The following is an 18,106-nucleotide window of genomic DNA, read 5'->3' as shown; positions in this document are numbered from 1 at the left end:
CCTATCAATCCAAGCCTTCCTTTCTCTGCCTTCCACCAGTCATAGTTTAATCTCTCATAACACTATTTCAATGATGTCTAACTAGACTTCCTGTTTCTAATCTATTCAAATACATCTTACAAAGACACCAGGGAGGCAATTAAAACTAAAGTTGACTATGTGTACTCTGCTTTAAGCCTTCAAAAACATCCTATCACTTACAATTTTCTGCAGGAGCCTCTTGGAAAACATTTTGAAGGAAACTTAAAACAATTATAATACAAGAAAACTTATAATACAAAAAATGCTAAGATAGAGGCATAAAGAAGGATCTAAGATAGAGAATTGAGGATATTGAAAAGAAGGCATCTAAAATTATGGATGTGGGCAATATAAACTGAATTAGGACAAGGAATGAAACCAGAAGGAACTGATAGACTGAAACAAAGATTAGTGAGAGTAAAGAAATGGTTGAGCCAGAGTCTAAGTGTTGTTCTCAAGATGAAATACTGGAGTTTTAGATTTTAGAGCTGTGAAAGTTTTTATTGATTATAAACCCCAAAGTATACTCATGAAAAGGAGTTGCTGAATAAATACAGACTAAGGTTTTAGGAAGGAGCCAAGATTAATGACCTGTATGGCTGGAGACCACATGTATTCTGAAGTACTGTAGGATGACAGATTTGAGGTGTAGGAGTTATAGATTCCCTGATGAATGGAAAACAGTAACTTGGAAATGAAAAATGATGGTGAGGGGAACAGTAGAGAATGGCATGGCACAGAAATCACAGATGGAATGGAAATGTCATGAAAGAGGTGTGAGAAAGGAAGAAGCAGATAGCAAGCTTCACTGTAAACGTCATTCCAAAACAAGACATTAGGTTTGTAGGGAACACAAGAATAACTAATCCTTCATGGGAAAGAATTTCAGGGAAAGTCAGACTTAATTTATGGGAGGGAAGTAATATTCAGTGAGGGTATAAATACCAAGGAACTTATAAATTATTTATTTGTTTATATGTTAGCAGGAGAGTCTGTTTAAAATAAAATTCCTAGGGACATCAAAATGGTCTCAATTGGAATTACTGGCAATTTATATATTTTTTATCTCATCACTTGGGGTCCTGTTCATTGTTTTGTCACTTGTCTAAACTATGTTTGCTCCTTACTGTCCTAACAACTTTGTACCCTGAGGCTCTTTTCTATCTGGCTGAATATGGTTATTCCTCCCTGCTCTGGCTAAGAGTTCTAGATTGGTTCACTTACACTCACCAGCTCAGCATTTCTAGTTGAATTCACATTAATGATGTCACATCCCGCTCCCCCATTTTTCCTTTCTTATTTCATAAACAAGCATTTATTAGGTTCTTACTCTGTATGAAACACTATGTTAGAACCTCAAAATATTTTTAGATATAACAAATAATATCCACCTATATTGCTATACAAGATAGTTGCCGTAATAACAAACATATGTACAAATGTTATGGTAGCACAGACACATGAACGTGTAATCCTGACAGAAAGTTAAGTAAATTTCCATAAAAAGGAGATGCTTGAGCTTACTCTTAATGAATAAGGAATTTTTCCCAAAGAAGGTGTGCATGTGTATATATGTTAATCCTTGAGGGATGAGAAGGCTTCTATTCTGGAGGAATCTCCTTAGGTCTTCCCCTGACCCCTTACCTCATATAGCTCCCATGATATCCTCTACTAATATCACAGCACTCTTTATTTTCTTTCTAGCACTTAACAAAATTCATAATAATTTAACTCACTATTTCTTGTTTACTATCTATCTACCTACAAAAATTTAGGCTACAAAAGGGTATGGAACTTATCATATTTTCTTATCACTGTATCTTGAAAAATAAAACATAGTAGGTATTCAATAAATATCTGTTGTGTAAATGAATGAACAATCAAATGAGCAAGTGACCCTAGGGAAGTTATGGAGAAAGCATAATTCATCAAACTGACAGGAGGATCCATACAGGAAACTGACTGTATATGAGCCTGGAGAAGGAAGTAAAAGATTAGAGAAGGGCTTCACAAACCATCCTAAGAAGTCCAGATTTAATAATTTTAACTGATGAACATGACACCAGTCCTTTAGCGAGAAGCACTGATGCAAATGACTTGGCTAGCTAGGTAATCAACCCTTCCTTACATTCAAGTCTCTCCTGAAGTGTTTGCTTTGGATTCAGATAAGGGAACTGAGCTGGATATTTTGTTTGCCTTCCAGACCCCCTTTACTCTAGCCTGCTCTGTGCCCCCAAAGGCTCACCTGTATGAACTACATCAATATGTTTCCCTGCCCTCAAGTTTCTGGTTAGATTCATTCAGCACAAGTCACTGATGTGAGATCAGCAAGCAAGAAAAAAGTAAGGATTGGATAATTACTACCCAGGTCCCTTTTTCCAAAGGTCACAGTGGGAGAGCCACGTCCCCAACCACTGGGGTGGCTACTCTTCTGACAGGCGGCCCTCTCCACGTGCTCTCAAGCTTTTGGAAACCATTCCCTCCTCTTGCTCCCTCAAGATTAGGGGTGGTAATGGTTTTCTTCCAGTTGCTAGTACTGGAATTGGAGCATCAATTGGTTTCTCTTAATGTGCCTATGTCTTTGTAAATTGTCCCTTTATTAAACTTTCTTAGTTTGTGTGTGCCAACACTTTCTTGTGGAGACTAATAAAAGACCATTATTTGAATAGGGCTTTATAACTAACAAATTGTGGTTGACTTTACACAAGGACAAAATTAGGTTTTCATTTTAGAAAGACTGTCCTAGTACCTTTGTTGAGAACAGACTTTAGTCTTTTGCCTCAGCTAGTGCTATCATTATGCCAAACAGAAGAATAGCTACAATGGCTGTGGTGTGACAAAAGAAGGGCCAGTGCCCAGCATGAGGTCTGGATGAGGCCAAATAGACAATAAACAGGAAACTGTGTAACAGAGTGGTTCAAAAAAATAGATTCTATCTGTTCGAAGAAGTAGATTCTTTATAGTGAATTTATCATACAACATTCTTAAACATCTCATTCTCTTGAATTATTTTCAATTAAGTATTAATACACGTAGTATATAGTGCTTAGTTGACAGAATATCTGTATTAGGTAGGTAAAATATAGCAAAAGTTGGAAAGCCTTAATAGACTGAATCTATACCTTCTGCTATAATTTTAAAATGTGGTATTCAAAGCTGTTAAGTATATATAGAGTTCACCTGGACACCATATGGTACAGTATAAGAAACATAACTTGGACCCCCAAACTTTACTTATTTACTATATAGTTAAGTGGCTGATCAAACTACTAAATTTCACTTATTTATAAAATGGGGGTGTTTACTACATCTACTTCAGAATCTTACTGTGAGGGTCAAATAAGTTCATTTATATGAAAGGATCTATAAATTAAAATCCAGATAACATGTAAAATATTAGTTGTATGTTATATGTAAGTTATTCTATCAAGAGTTTCCTGATCAGTCATTATTTTTTTTAAAAGTAGATTGGTGGTTGCCTACAACTGGGAAATTGGAGAAAAATGGGTAGTGACTGCTAACAAGTATGCTAGTTTCTTTTGGGGTGATGAAAATGCTCTAAAACTGTAGTACTAGTTGCAACTCTGAAAATATACTAAAAACTACTGAATGGTAGAATTTAAATGGGTAAATTAAATATTACGTGAATTACTTCAATAAAGCTGTTACATTAAAAAGGCTGATAAGAGATAAGATAAAAATTATAGATTATGTAGAAAAATGACATGTCATTATGACCATCTAAATCATTACAAATAATAACAAAGGAAAATCAGTTCAATCCAAAATAAATGTTGGTCACAAAATATCAGCTTCCATAGTAATGGGATTGCAGAATCAAATGGGAGGTCTAATTTGCGTTCTCTGAGGATTCTCCATACTTCCTTCCAAAAAGGTTGTATTAGTTTGCAGTCCCACCAACAGTGTAAAAGCGTCCCAATTCTAATCTGAAGGCAGTAGATGGTCTAATACTAGATGCAGGGTAGGGAAGTGAGGGAGATGGGAGAGGTGATCGAGGGCTCATGGTGTATGGCACACTTTTTGGGAGGAGGGACACAATTACAAGAAAGACTTTACCTACCGAACGCAATCAGTATAACCTAAGTCTTTATACCCTCAATGAATCCCAAATGATAAAAAAAAATTTCTATGAAAAAAATCAGCTTGTAGATTGTCAATGTAGATGCTGTTCTAAATTTGTAAAAATAGCATGTTTTCTAATTTATGTTTCTAGTAAAAATTTATCAGCGAAAAATGCAATTGTCTAACACGATCCAAATTTTTAGAAAACTAAGATTTAGTTCTGATTTCTTGCCATCTAATGGTCAGGATTTTTAATCAATGTTACACCTAATAATCAGGACTTATAATCAATATTGCACATTCTTTGAAATATAATGTAACACATGAAACTAACTTAAAAAAAACTGGTGTATATTTTTAAATGATTACATAAAGCCAAATAACTATACTTCAAATGATTTTAAGCCTTACAAATATAAAAATATAACTTATTTAGGCTCAATGCCTGTAGCTCAGTGGTTAGGGCACCAGCCACATACACTGGGGCTGGTGAGTTGAAACTCGGCCAGGGCCTGCTAAATAACAATGATAACTACAACAGAAAAATGGCCAGGCATTGTGGCGGGTGCCTGTAGTCCCAGCTACTTGGGAGGCTGAGGCAAGAGAATCACTTAAGTCCAAGAGTTTAAGGTTGCTGTGAGCTGTGATGCCACAGCACTCTACCTAGGATAACAAAGTAAGACTGTCTCAAAAAAAGAAAAAAAAAATATATATATATATAAAACTTATTTGCCAAATAAACTTTTAATATGTGTTCCTACAAAGAATAATGTAATAATTTATATTATTCACATCATTAGTAATTATTGTTTATAAAACAATCTATATCACCCTATATGAAAACTTACTTGACAAAACGGAGATCAGTTACCAAAATGCTTTGTACAAGTAGGTCAAAATACTATACCTTGAAGTTCCCAGACTTTCAGGGGTATCATTTCTTTGTTACTCTCTATCAGGTATTTTTGGAATGCTGTCAGATTATCTCTCAGAGCTGGATATATTTCTCTGTATCAAAACATAAGTAATGTTAATTATTACCATCTATAAGTCATTATACAAACAGTATATTTTTCAAATTAATCCAAATAATTAGAAACAAAGTAATTGTTCAGCATTAAGATAATAATAAATTGTGACCCAGCTATAGGCATAGAACTTAAAAATAAGGAAGATAGGTTTGTGTCCTTTTAAAAATACATAAAAAACAAAACAAAATCTGGCTGGATATATTCTTAATTGTTAACATTACTTACTTGTAAGAGATGCACAGATAAAGACAGAATAATCATTTTTATGTTATATACGTTATTTTTTAATATACTTTTTAATATTTTGTAAACTGCCAAGTGCTGCTTTTGCAATTAAAAATAAAAAGTATTTTAGAAGGCAAAAATGTTTCTTATATAATCTTAGAGTTTACTTTTTCAGAAAAGTTCCATCCCTGAATCTTATAAACCATAGAAATAATTTTGCCCATTATTACATATATCTAAACTTTTTTTAACAGAAAGCCAAATGATAATTTAGTAGAACAGTACTTCATTATATATATAATCTCAATTATAATCTTTCCTCAGTCACTCAAGAAGTCAATACATAGTGCCATTTCAGATTTTAAAAAACTTATCTGGCCTTATTTCTTTATAAGAAATAGCACAACTTATAAAACATGTATTTTCAACAGTCAATACAAATGAAGATTTTCAAGTGAAATAAAAATATACAGAACACATTTTAAAAATGCATAATCTTGTAGTTAAAAATGTACATACTATAGTATCAATATCTTGCAAGTTTACTACAATGTGGGACCATATTTTGAAAACAAATCAAGGCTCTCATAGTGAAAGTACAACAGAATCTCTTTCTAAAAGAAACTCTGAATTTGGCTCAGTGCCCATAGCTCAGTGGTTAGGGCACTGGCCACATACACTGGGGCTGGCACGTTTGAACCCAGCCCGGGCCTGCTAAACAACGACAATAACAACAACAACAAAAAACAGCCAGGTGTTGTGGTGGCGCCTGTAGTCCCAGCTACTTAGGAAGCTGAGGCAAGAGAATTGCTTAAACTCAAGAGTTTGAGGTTGCTATGAGCTATGATGCCACGCACTCTACTAAGGGTGACATAGTGAGACTGTCTCAAAAAAAAAAAAAAAAAAAAAAAGGTTACTATGAATTAAACAAACCCTTTCTTTTTCAATAGTTTAAGCTACAGGATAATAAGTTTCTAAGATACATTATAGTATTTTTCATATTTAATCATAATCTTAGTAATTCTCATTATCAAAATCTTTTACATAATTTGGCAACATATGTATTATTTATTCATATGATACCTTCATGGAGTCACTACAGAAGAACTAACTTTGAGTGTTCCCTCTTTTAAAAAATGAATAGCCCAGAGTTCTAAAGGATTTTTAGAAGATATGCAATTTATTCTTATAAAAAGTTATATTTAAAAGAGAAAAGACCTGTGAATTACAAGATGTTGAGACATAATTGAAACTGGGACAAAAATGTATTGTTAGCTACTAAACAAATAACTTACTTAAAATAAATCCTTTTCATAAAATATATTAGCGTTTTTAAGTTGATAAAGCATACTGGCCAGTCTACATTAAAAATATAACTCAATTACCTGTAGAAATTAGTATGATCTCCAAAAATGTTACCCTTGAGCTATATGGTTATCTACTCATGACCAGAAAAACGGACCTTAGAGTCCTTCATAAATAATTTTAACACCAAAAATGAACTAGTGGTATTAATAAAAACATTCCTTCAATTAATTTTGCCTATGTAAAGGAACCATAAATTTTCCCTTTTTGTAAAAAAAGCACAGATGAAGTTATAGCCATCCCTATTTATGAACATTTAGAAAGCACTCACCATCCTATTCCTTGTCTCCAATCAGCATAGCAGGAGGAAAAAGGGTAATGACAACTTTAGTATTTGAAAGATTACTTATATATGTATACGAAATGGCAATCGGAGGCATAGAAATTTAGGAAAACAGGTATTTTCCTTTCTTTAAAAAAAAAATGAAAAATGTGCACAGGTTAGAAATAAGCAATTTACCCAATATGAAATTCAAAGGGCAATAAAAATGGGGAAAAGTTAATCATTATAATAATAAACTGCCAATCCTATAATTCTTCTACTAAGTATATTTCCAGAAGACCAAAAATCACATTATAACAAAGATATTTGTACCGGAATGTTTATTGCAGTCCAATTCATAATTGATAAGTCATGGAAAAAGCCCAAGTGCCCATCGATCCATGAATGGATTAATAAATTGTGGTATATGTACACCATGGAATATTATGCAGCCTTAAAGAAAGATGGAGACTTTACCTCTTTCATGTTTATATGGATGGAGCTGGAAAATAATTCTTCTTAGCAAAGTATCTCAAGAATGGAGGAAAAAGTAGCCAATGTACTCGGCCCTCCTATGAAACTAATTTATAGCTTTCATATGAAAGTTATAACCCTATTACAGCACAAGAATACCGGGAAAGGGGGAAAGGAGAGGAGGCGGGAAGATGGGTAGAGGGAGGGTAATTGGTGGGACCACACCTACGGTGCATCGTAGAAGGGTTCAGGTGAAACTTACTAAATGCAGAATACAAATGTCTGAAAACAATAACAATAATAAGAAAATGCCATTAAGGGTATGTTAACCAGTTCGATGAAAATATTTGAAATTATATATAAAACCAGCACATTGTACCCCATGATTGCATTAATGTACACAGCTATGATTTAATAAAAAAAAAAAAAAAACTGCCAATAGTTGAATGTTCTTGAATATAAATTACTAGATAGTTTCCTGTGGTCAAGTTGGTAGGGCGCCGGCCCCATATGCCGGAGGTGGCAGGTTCAAACCCACCCCGGCCAAAAAAAAAAAAAAGACAAAGAAATACTATTTCACCTAATAAATAGACAAAAATTTAAAAAATATTATCAATGGTTACTAAAGTTCTGAAAAAATGTATAAATTCACATACTGCAATGATGAACATATTGTAAAATTTAGTACAATGATGTAATATTGTAAAAATTAGTATAATTTTATGAGAAAAATTTGGTAGTATCAAAAATTTCAAGAAGTACATTATACCCTGATTTGTCAATTTTTTGCTGGAATTTGTGCCAAGTAAAATCTGCAATACATGCAAACTGGTGCACAAAAGAATTCACTGTATTAGTAGGAATATAATTTAAAGTCCCAGTCTATGGGACTGTTGTAGTAAATAATGGAATATTCCACAGGATGTGAAGAAAGCAAGTGCACAATATGGTTTAACTATACAAAACAATATGCTGTGTACGCATTTACTGCTATAAAAATATACACAGAAGGACTGCAAAGATACACTATATACATTATGAGAGTAATGGTTATCTCTCAGTTGTAAAACAGTAGTGATTGGGTGGCGACTGTGGCTCAGTGAGTAGGACGCAGTCCCCATATACTGAGGGTGGTGAGTTTGAACCTGAACCTGACCCCGACCAAACTGCAACAAAAAACTAGCCAGGCGTTGTGGCAGGTGCCTATAGTCCCAGCTACTCGGGAGGCTGAGGCAAAAGAATCACCTAATCCCAAGAGCTGGAGGTTGCTGTGATCTGTGACGCCACAGCACTCTACCGAGGGCAATAAAGTGAGACTTCGTCTCTGAAAAAAACAAAACCAAAACCAAAAAACAGTAGTGATTATATTTTAGCTTTGTGCTTTTTTGCTTTTCTTAGTTCTTTGACATTAGATGCATGTTACTTTTGTAATAAAAACAACTGTATGTGTATAAAAAAGAAAGGTGAAACACATGGCAAAACAGCATATCGAATTAATTTCTTTAAAAACAAAAGGGTTTAGTAATACAGCTTCATTTCAATCCATACTTACTTTAGTTTCCCAAAGAGAAATCCTTGAACTTCATTTGCTTCAGTCTCATCTTCTGCAGTAGCATTCATCACAGCTATAATTTTTGGAAACAAAAGTAAAGTATGACAAAAATATTTTCAGACTAAGAAGAGAACATATAATCAAAAATTAGAGGAACTCATAATGAAATGAAATTCCATTTTTTTTTTACTTTTTTTTCTTCATAGACCAGTTTAATACATATATGCACATGTAGATAGGCTTGTATTCCTTAGTGTGCTCTCTTCTTAAGTGCTCTTGAATTATTAAATATTTAACAACCATAACAAGTGCTTTAGAGATTATTTCACAGTCAAATTCTATTTTATAACCAGAAATGATAAGCCAAAGGGCTTATAATAAATGCTGGGTTTAGCTTTTAAGACAGGCAGCAAATCTAAACCCTAACAAATAGAAGTTCTTGTGTACTTCCAACACCTTTAAAGATAATCAAATGATTTTTAAAAGACACCAAAACTCATTACCTCAAAGAATAAAGATTTTTCATAATCACTTCCCATCTCCCTTACTTAACAAGTAAGTATAATATACAGTCTGTAAACAGAATGGGTGAAGGGTGCTGAGACTATAAGAATCGTGACCTCTTACACTATGGAGCTGCTATTACAGAGCTCAGCAAGTTTGCATCCCCCTTCTTATTCTTTGGAAGCTCTGGATCTCTAGGACAACAAACAAAAATCCTGGATACTTTGATCTACTCTTCCTTTTCTCCTGTTCATTCATTGGGCTCACATTTATTTTTGCTCAAGGACTGAATACTGGCCTACAATCCCTACTATGAGGTGTCCATGATGGGACAGATATCAAGAAGAGGGACACAAATGACAAAGATCATACTTGATAGAAAAGGAAACAGACAACTTAAGCAGAGTATGTAAGTCTTTTCTAAAAGAAGCAGAAATATATGAGATAAAACCATCCTATGATGGAGCAGGAGGATAGGTAGCTATTGCAGAGGCAGAGAATCACCTAAGCCCCAAAGCTGGAGGTTGCTGTGAGCTGTGACACCACAGCATCTACCGAGGGCAACAAAGTGAGACTCTGTCTCTTAAAAAAAAAAAGAGAGAGAGAGAGAGAAGGCTTTAGATGAAATGAAAGAGATGGGAAAAGGTAAAAGGGTGGTAGGCAGAAGGAATAGCACGTTAAACAATGAAAGCAGTAGAGGTCATAAAGGCTTCACGTAGAGCACAAGCAGAGTTATCTAGGGAATAGAAAGTTATTCTGAACAGTAGTGTTGCAGGACAAGAGACTGTGAAAAGCTTTGTTTGCTATGCTATAGTATCTGAATTTATGAGGGAGTTTACAGGGAACTGATACAGGATTTTAATCACTGGAGTCAAAAAGTCAGATTTTCATCATAAGAAGTTCATTCTGAAAGCAGTGTGGAGATTAGATTGATTAATATGAGAGCACTGAAGACCAAACATCAGAAAGATGGTTAGTTAAAAATCAGATACCATGTATGCACAGAAGAGAACAGAACTAACTAGAATTGAAAGATGACATATTCCAAGTATACGTAAAAGGTTGACAATAGAATGTGGTGCATAATTATATAGACACTACAGAAATGATACGAGTTTTAACAAATCTAAAGATAGCTAGAAAATGCCTTAAATTACTATCATGACTATAAGATACTTTTATAAATTATAAAGCATTGTAGAGCTATACAGAAATATATAAAATATAAACATTATTTCTACTATAATTTTTAGTATTTCTTTAAAAGTATTGAAATTACAGTAAAATAGATCTTCATTTGAAACACATTCAATAGAAGTCAGAGATGAGTCTGTAATTAAGGCAGGGTGTTTATAACCAAATCCTGAAGAGAAAAACAAAGTTAAATTAGAAGCCACAACTGAGTGCATATAAAAGAATGAATTAAAAACTATTAACTAAGAATCAGGCATAAGTAAATTTCACATGAATGAAGTAATAAAATACTTCCATGAGAGTTCTAAGAGCTTCTTTAGTCTATTCAGGCCTCCAGAGTCTTGTCTAGAGCATGCATTTAGTTCATGGAATAAATAAAGAGTAGTTTTTAGGTTACAATGTAATGACACTATCTCATCTAAACAAACCATTGACAGGCCTCTCCCTCCTATTTCAAAAGAAAAAAAAACCCTTATTACCATAACTTCATTATAAATAAATATTTCAGACAAAGCTTCCTAAACCAGTATGTTACTAATAGGTTACAGATTATGGAGATCCTGATCCCCTCAGTTGCCCCTCAGTGTGGCAGGGCATGGACCAGGCTTTGAGTTCCTGGGCCAGTCACTGTAGCAATTATCAGCCTCATCTACTGCCTCAGTGTACTTTACATATACTATGATTTGTTATGTAATGGTTGGGAAGTCACTGGATATAAGCAAAGTAATGCATCACCCTATTTAAAAAAGTGTTTTTTTTTTTTTTGTGTGTTTTTTTGGCCGGGGCTGGGTATTATGGGTTCATAATAGTAGTGAGTGCATTATGCAGTATATGTGATGTTTTGACAGAGGCATCCAATATGTAAGCATCAAGTAATATTAAATACATTTATTTTAGTTTAAAATTAAATTCCAAAGTAAGGAAGAACATCTCCAGCCTCAAATGAACACATGTAGAATTATAATTGTTAAATTGTTTAAAAACCAAAGGATGTAAACTTGCAACTTTTTCTTTTTTTGTAGAGACAGAGTCTCACTTTACCGCCTTCAGTAGAGTGCCATGACGTCACAGGACTCACAGCAACCTCTAGCTCTTGGGCTTCCGCGATTCTCCTGCCTCAGCCTCCCGAGCAGCTGGGATTACAGGCACCCGCCACAACGCCCGGCTATTTTTTGGTTGCAGTTCAGTCAGGGCTGGGTTTGAACCCGCCACCCTTGGTATATGGGGCTGGTGCCCTACTCACTGAGCCACAGGTACTACCCATAAACTTTCAACTTTTAATTCTATTCAAAGTACTAAGAGAGAAAACTTACTTTTAACTTGGGAATCATCCAATGCTTTGTATTCTGTACTCTTAATCGCTAGTTCCACACCATACCCAGACAAGTACATCTTTCGTGAGCTGGGTTTCTGTTCAAACACATTTAATTTATAAAAAGAGAAAATACTTAGTCAAAAATCTTGTTTTAAATTAGTATGACAGAGCACTAGACATTCGTGCAAATTAGTAATATTAAATGTTTCTAGTCACTGTGAAATATTCGGGGAACACTTATTCTCTGTATATATAGTGTATTAAGGAACCAGAATTTGACTGATGACCAATTCTTTACTTTCTAAAAACTTTGCCAGGATTCTGTATGCAGCTAAACTGAGCTTCATTTATGATGGAGAAGTCAATACTTTAATGACATTCACACGCTGAAGAAATTTGCCATAACTAAACCAGCTCTTCAAGATATTCTCAGACCAATCCTCCATAATGACCAGCACAATGCTCTACCACCAAAGTAAACTCACTCTGAAATTGTTGATCAAAACCCAACTTCCACAGTGGCGAAAGGATAAAAAATGTCCACTGGTCTTTGGAAATGCTTGACACCCAAAATACTACCAGGCTTATCAATAATCTCAATTAACGTGAATGTCTTAAACTGTCTGCTAAAGCGACAGGTTGGCTGACTGGATACAAAAACTCAGGCCAGATATCTGCTGAATACAAGAATCTCATCTTATCGCAAAGGATAAAAATAGACTCAGGTGAAGGGATGGACATCTATAATCCAGGCAAAAGGAAAACTGAAAAAAGCAGGGATGGCATTTTATTTGCAGATAACTTAGGCTTTAAACAAACAAAAGTAAGGAAAGACAAGGATGGTCACTTCATATTTGTTAAGGGAAACACTCACCATGATGAGATATCAATTATTAACATTTACACACCCAACCAAAATGCTCCTCGATTTATAACCAAGATCCTAACAGACACGAACAATTTGATATCTTCCCAGCACTATAACAGTCAGAGATTTTAACACCCGTTTGGCAGTGTTGGATAGATCCTCCAAGAAGAAACTAAGCAAAGAAATTTTGGACTTAAACTTCACCATACAACAATTGCATTTAACAGACATCTACAGAACATTTCATCCTAACAAAGATGAATACACGTTCTTCTCATCAGCCCATGGAATATCCTCCAAAATTGATCACATATTAGGTCACAAGTCTCACCTCAGCAAATTTAAAAGTATAGAAATTATTCCTTGTATTTTCTCAGATCATCATGGAATAAAAGTTGAACTCACCAATAACAGGAATCTGCATTAATACTTGGAAGCACACCACCTTCCTAGACTTACCCAGAAAGAATTAGAAATGTTGAATAGACCTATATCAAGTACTGAAATAGAATCAAATATACGAAATATCCCTAAAAGAAAGAGTCTGGGACTGGACGGCTTCACATCAGAATTCTACCAAACCTTTAAAGAGGAACTAGCACCTATATTACATAACCTTTTCAAAAGCATAGAAAAATAAGGACTACTTCCCAACACATTCTATGAAGCAAATATCACCCTGATCCCCAAACCAGGAAAAGACCCAATAAGAAAAAAAAAAATTATAGATCAATATCGCTAATGAATATGAATGCAAAAATATTCAATAAGATCCTAGCAAACAAAATACAGCATTACATCAAACAAATTATATACCATGACCAAGTGGGTTTTATCCCAGGGTCTCAAGGATGGTTCAACATACGTAAATCGATAAATATAATACATCACATAAACAAAAGAAAAAACAAAGACCATATGATTCTCTCAACTGATGCAGAAAAAGCTTTTATTAACATCCAGCATCGTTTTATGATCAGAACACTTTAAAAAATAGGTATAGAAGGGACATTTCTTAAACTGATAGAGGCCATCTGCAGTAAACCCACAGCCAATTACCATATTGAATGGAGTTAAATCGAAATCATTTCCACTCAGATCAGGAACCAGACAAGGTTGCCCATTGTCTCCACTGCTCTTTAACATTGTAATGGAAGTCTTAGGCATCACAATCAGGCAAGAAAAGGCGATCAAGGATATCCAAATAGGAACAGAGGAGATCAAACTTTCACTCTTCACAGATGATATGTCTGTATATCTGGAAAACACCAGGGATTCAACTACAAAACTCTTAGTGGTGATCAAGGAATACAGAAGCATCTCAGGTTACAAAATCAATACTCACAAATCTGCAGCCTTTTTTATATACCAACAATAGTCAAGCTGAAAAACAGTCAAGGACTCCATTCCTTTTACAGTAGTGCCAAAGAAGGTGAAATATTTGGGATTTTGCCTAACAAATGACGTGAAAGATCTCTATAAAGAGAACTATTAAACTCTGAGAAAAGAAATAGCTGAAGACGTCAACAAATGGAAAAACTTACCAAGCTCGTGGCTGGGAAGAATCAACATTGTTAAAATGTCCATACTACCCAAATATACAATTTTAATGCAATCCCTATTAAAGCACCACTGTCATAATTTAAAAACCTCAAAATCGTTTTATATGGAATCAGAAAAAACCTTGAATAGCCAAGACATTACTCATAAATAAAAAGAAAGCAGGAGGAATCACGCTACCAGACCTCAGACTACACTATAAATTGATAGTGATCAAAATAGCATGGTACTGGCACAAAAAGAAAGAGGTAGATGTCTGGAACAGAATAGAGACCAAGAGATGAACCCAGCTACTTACCGTTATTTGATCTTTGATAAGCCAATCAAAAACATTGAGTAGGTAAATTCCCAAATATTTCATCTTCTTTGGCACTACTGTGAATGGGATAGAGTCCTTAACTGTTTTTTCAACTTGACTGTTGTTGGTGTATATAAAGGCTACTGATTTATGGATGTTGATTTTGTAACCTGAGACGCTGCTGTATTCCTTGATCACTTCTAGGAGTTTTGTAGTAGAGTCCCTAGTATTTTCCAGATACACAATCATATCATCTGCGAAGAGCGAAAGTTTGATCTCTTCTGACCCTATATGGATACCCTTGATCGCCTTTTCTTCCCTAATTGCGGTGGCTAAAACTTCCATTACAATGTTGAAAAGCAATGGAGACAATGGGCAGCCTTGTCTGGTTCCTGATCTGAGTGGAAATGATTCCAATTTAACTCCATTCAATAAGATATTGGCTGTGGGTTTGCTGTAGATGGCCTCTATCAGTTTAAGAAAAGTCCCTTCTAGACCAATTTTCTTGAGTGTTCTGATCATGAAGGGATGCTGGATATTATCAAAAGCTTTTTCTGCATCAATTGAGAGAATGATACGGTCTTTGTGATCATATCAATGTATACAGTTATGATTTAATAAAAAAATGAAAAAAAAAAAAAAAAAAACATTCAGTAGGGAAAAGACTCTCTATTTAACAAATGGTGCTGGGTGAACTGGCTGGCAACCTGTAGAAGACTGAAACTGGACCCACACCTTTTACCATTAACAAGGATAGACTCACACTGGATAAATGATTTAAACTTAAGACATGAAACTATAGTGGGTGGCGCCTGTGGCTCAAGGAGTAGGGCGCTGGTCCCATATGCCGGAGGTGGCGGGTTCAAACCCAGCCCCGGCCAAAAAAAACCACAAAAAAAAAAAAAAAAGACATGAAACTATAAAAATACTAGGAGAAAGTACAGGGAAAACACTTGCAGAAATCAGCCTGCAAGAGTATTTTATGAGGAGGACCCCCCCCCAGGCAATTGAAGCAACACCAAAAATACATTATTGGGATCTGATCAAACTAAAAAGCTTCTGCACAGCCAAGAACACAGTAAGTAAAGCAAGTGGACAGCCTCAGAATGGGAGAAGATATTTGTAGGTTATGTCTCTGACAAAGGTTTAATAACCAGAATCCACAGAGAACTCAAACATAATAGCAAGAAAAGAACAAGTGATCACATCTCAGGGTGGGCAAGGGACCTGAAGAGAAATTTCTCTGAAGAAGACAGGTGCATGGCTTACAAACACATGAAAAAATGTTCATCGTCCTTAATTATCAGAGAAATGCAAATCAAAACCACTTTGAGATATCATCTAACTCTAGTAAGATCAGACCACATCACAAAATCCTAAAACCACAGATGTTGGTGTGGATGTGGAAAAAAGGGAACACTTCTGCACTGCTGGTGGGAATGCAAACTAATACATTCCTTTTGGAAAGAGTTTGGAGATCACTTAGGGATCTAAAAATAGACTTGCCATTTGAGCCTGCAAGTCTTTTAATAGGTATATATACAAAAAACCAAAAATCACGTTAGAACAAAGATATTTGCACCACAGTGTTTGTTGCAGCCCAATTCATAATTGCTAAGTCATGGAAGAAGCCCAAGTGCCCATCAACCCATGAATGGATTAATAAATTGTGGCATATATACACCATGGAATATTATGCAGCCTTAAAAAAGATGGGAGACTTTACCTCTTTTATGTTTAAATGGATGAAGCTGGAACATACTCTTCTTAGCAAAGTATCTCAAGAATGGAAGAAAAAGTATCCACTGTACTCAGCCCTACTATGAAACCAATTTATAAGCACCCAAACTTCCACATGAATGCTATAATCCAACTACAGCCCAAGATGAAGGGGACAGAGAAGGGGGAGGGGAGGTTAGGGTGGAGGATGAGTAGAGGGAGTGTAATTGGCGGGACCACATCTATGGTGTATTTTACAAGGATACATGTTAAATCGACTAAATGTAGAATATAAACACAATAACTAAGAAAATGCAGTGAAGGCTTTGTTAACCAGTTTGATGAAAGTCTTTCAAATTGTATATAAAACCAGCACACTGTACTCCATAATTGCTTTCATGTACATAGCTATGATTATGTAAATAAATAAATAAAAGAGTGGAAAAACAAATACCACACGTACTATTAAATTGGAACTAACTGATAAGCACTCAGGTAAAACTCAATGGAAATCAAGTAGGTGAGAAGGGGGAGAAAGGGAAGGGTGAAATCATGCATAACAGGTACAATGTACATTATATGGGTTGAGTAGAACATCTGTAACTTTAACTTAAGCAGTACAAAAGCAATCCTTGTAGCCAAAACATGTGTACCCCTGGAAATATTCTGAAATAAAAGCAAAAAGAATTAGGTTCAGATATGCAGGCAAGTATTTAATATTTCTGCTTACACTAAAATTTAAATTACTAATTTCTCAGTCACATGTTTTAATGAAAGATAGCATGTGGAAACTGGATTATTTATAATTGTAGTACTCTGACAAAGTTGAAAATCTGGCGTTTTCAATTTTTTACAGCTTTATTTAAAAATACATTCTGGATATCCACTCATAAGACAATCAGTTGGTGGAAAAAGCTATAAGGCCACAAATCTTGTTGCAATACCTAAAAGAAATGCAATTTCATACAACCAATTTCCATTATCAGTTCTGGAGTTCTTACCTCTCAGTAATAAAAGAAAAATGTTTATAAAACTCATATGTACTTTCCCCATTAGAAAATGTACCAATATAAAATTTGAATTGTAGTTTAATAAGGTTGGATTTGCAAAGCCAAATGCTCATAAGCCAAATAAACTGTTGAAAAAATATTTCTTCACTTTTATACTTCTTCTTTCCCCAACAAAAGGTGTATGTTCAAAAAATAACATAAGTGAGTCTATTTTTATTAACTTTACATGTTGACGAGATTTATATGTAGCTATTTTGAACACGTAAGATGTCCATTCATTAAATAAGAAGGATATAATTTGAATCTACTAAAGACCCAGATAGTTACTTATTATGATTTCACATTAAGTATATTTAATAATCACACTCTCCAAAGAATAACTTGGGACAGATTCTTGATACTTGGACATACTCCCCTAGAGAATCACCAGGGGCAGATTTAATAAGATAAAGATATGTAATTGACCCTTGAACAACAGGAATTCAAATTGCACACATTCACTTGTACGCGGATTTTCTTTCCGCCTCTGCTACTCTGAGTCAGCAAAATCAATCCTTTTATTTCCTCCACAGACTACTCAAGGTGAAGATGATGAGAATAAGTTCTTTATGATGATCCACTTTTA

General features: G+C 34.7%; 1 protein-coding gene across 1 annotated transcript in view; it reads right to left on the bottom strand.

Annotated features, from left to right (window-relative positions):
* Positions 1 to 18,106, bottom strand: part of UGGT2 (UDP-glucose glycoprotein glucosyltransferase 2) — a 236,260-nt gene that overhangs the window by 156,799 nt on the left and 61,355 nt on the right. The window contains exons 6-8 of the mRNA XM_053563306.1: positions 12,025 to 12,121; positions 9,014 to 9,086; positions 5,012 to 5,112 (exon numbers count right to left, since the gene is read on the bottom strand). Of these exons, the coding sequence (XP_053419281.1) occupies positions 5,012 to 5,112; positions 9,014 to 9,086; positions 12,025 to 12,121 (271 nt within the window). The remainder of the gene's footprint in view (positions 1 to 5,011; positions 5,113 to 9,013; positions 9,087 to 12,024; positions 12,122 to 18,106) is intronic.

Source organism: Nycticebus coucang, chromosome 15, assembly GCF_027406575.1.
Source record: "Nycticebus coucang isolate mNycCou1 chromosome 15, mNycCou1.pri, whole genome shotgun sequence".
Classification (NCBI taxonomy): Eukaryota; Metazoa; Chordata; class Mammalia; order Primates; family Lorisidae; genus Nycticebus; species Nycticebus coucang.
This window is presented reverse-complemented; position numbering and strand designations above follow the sequence as displayed.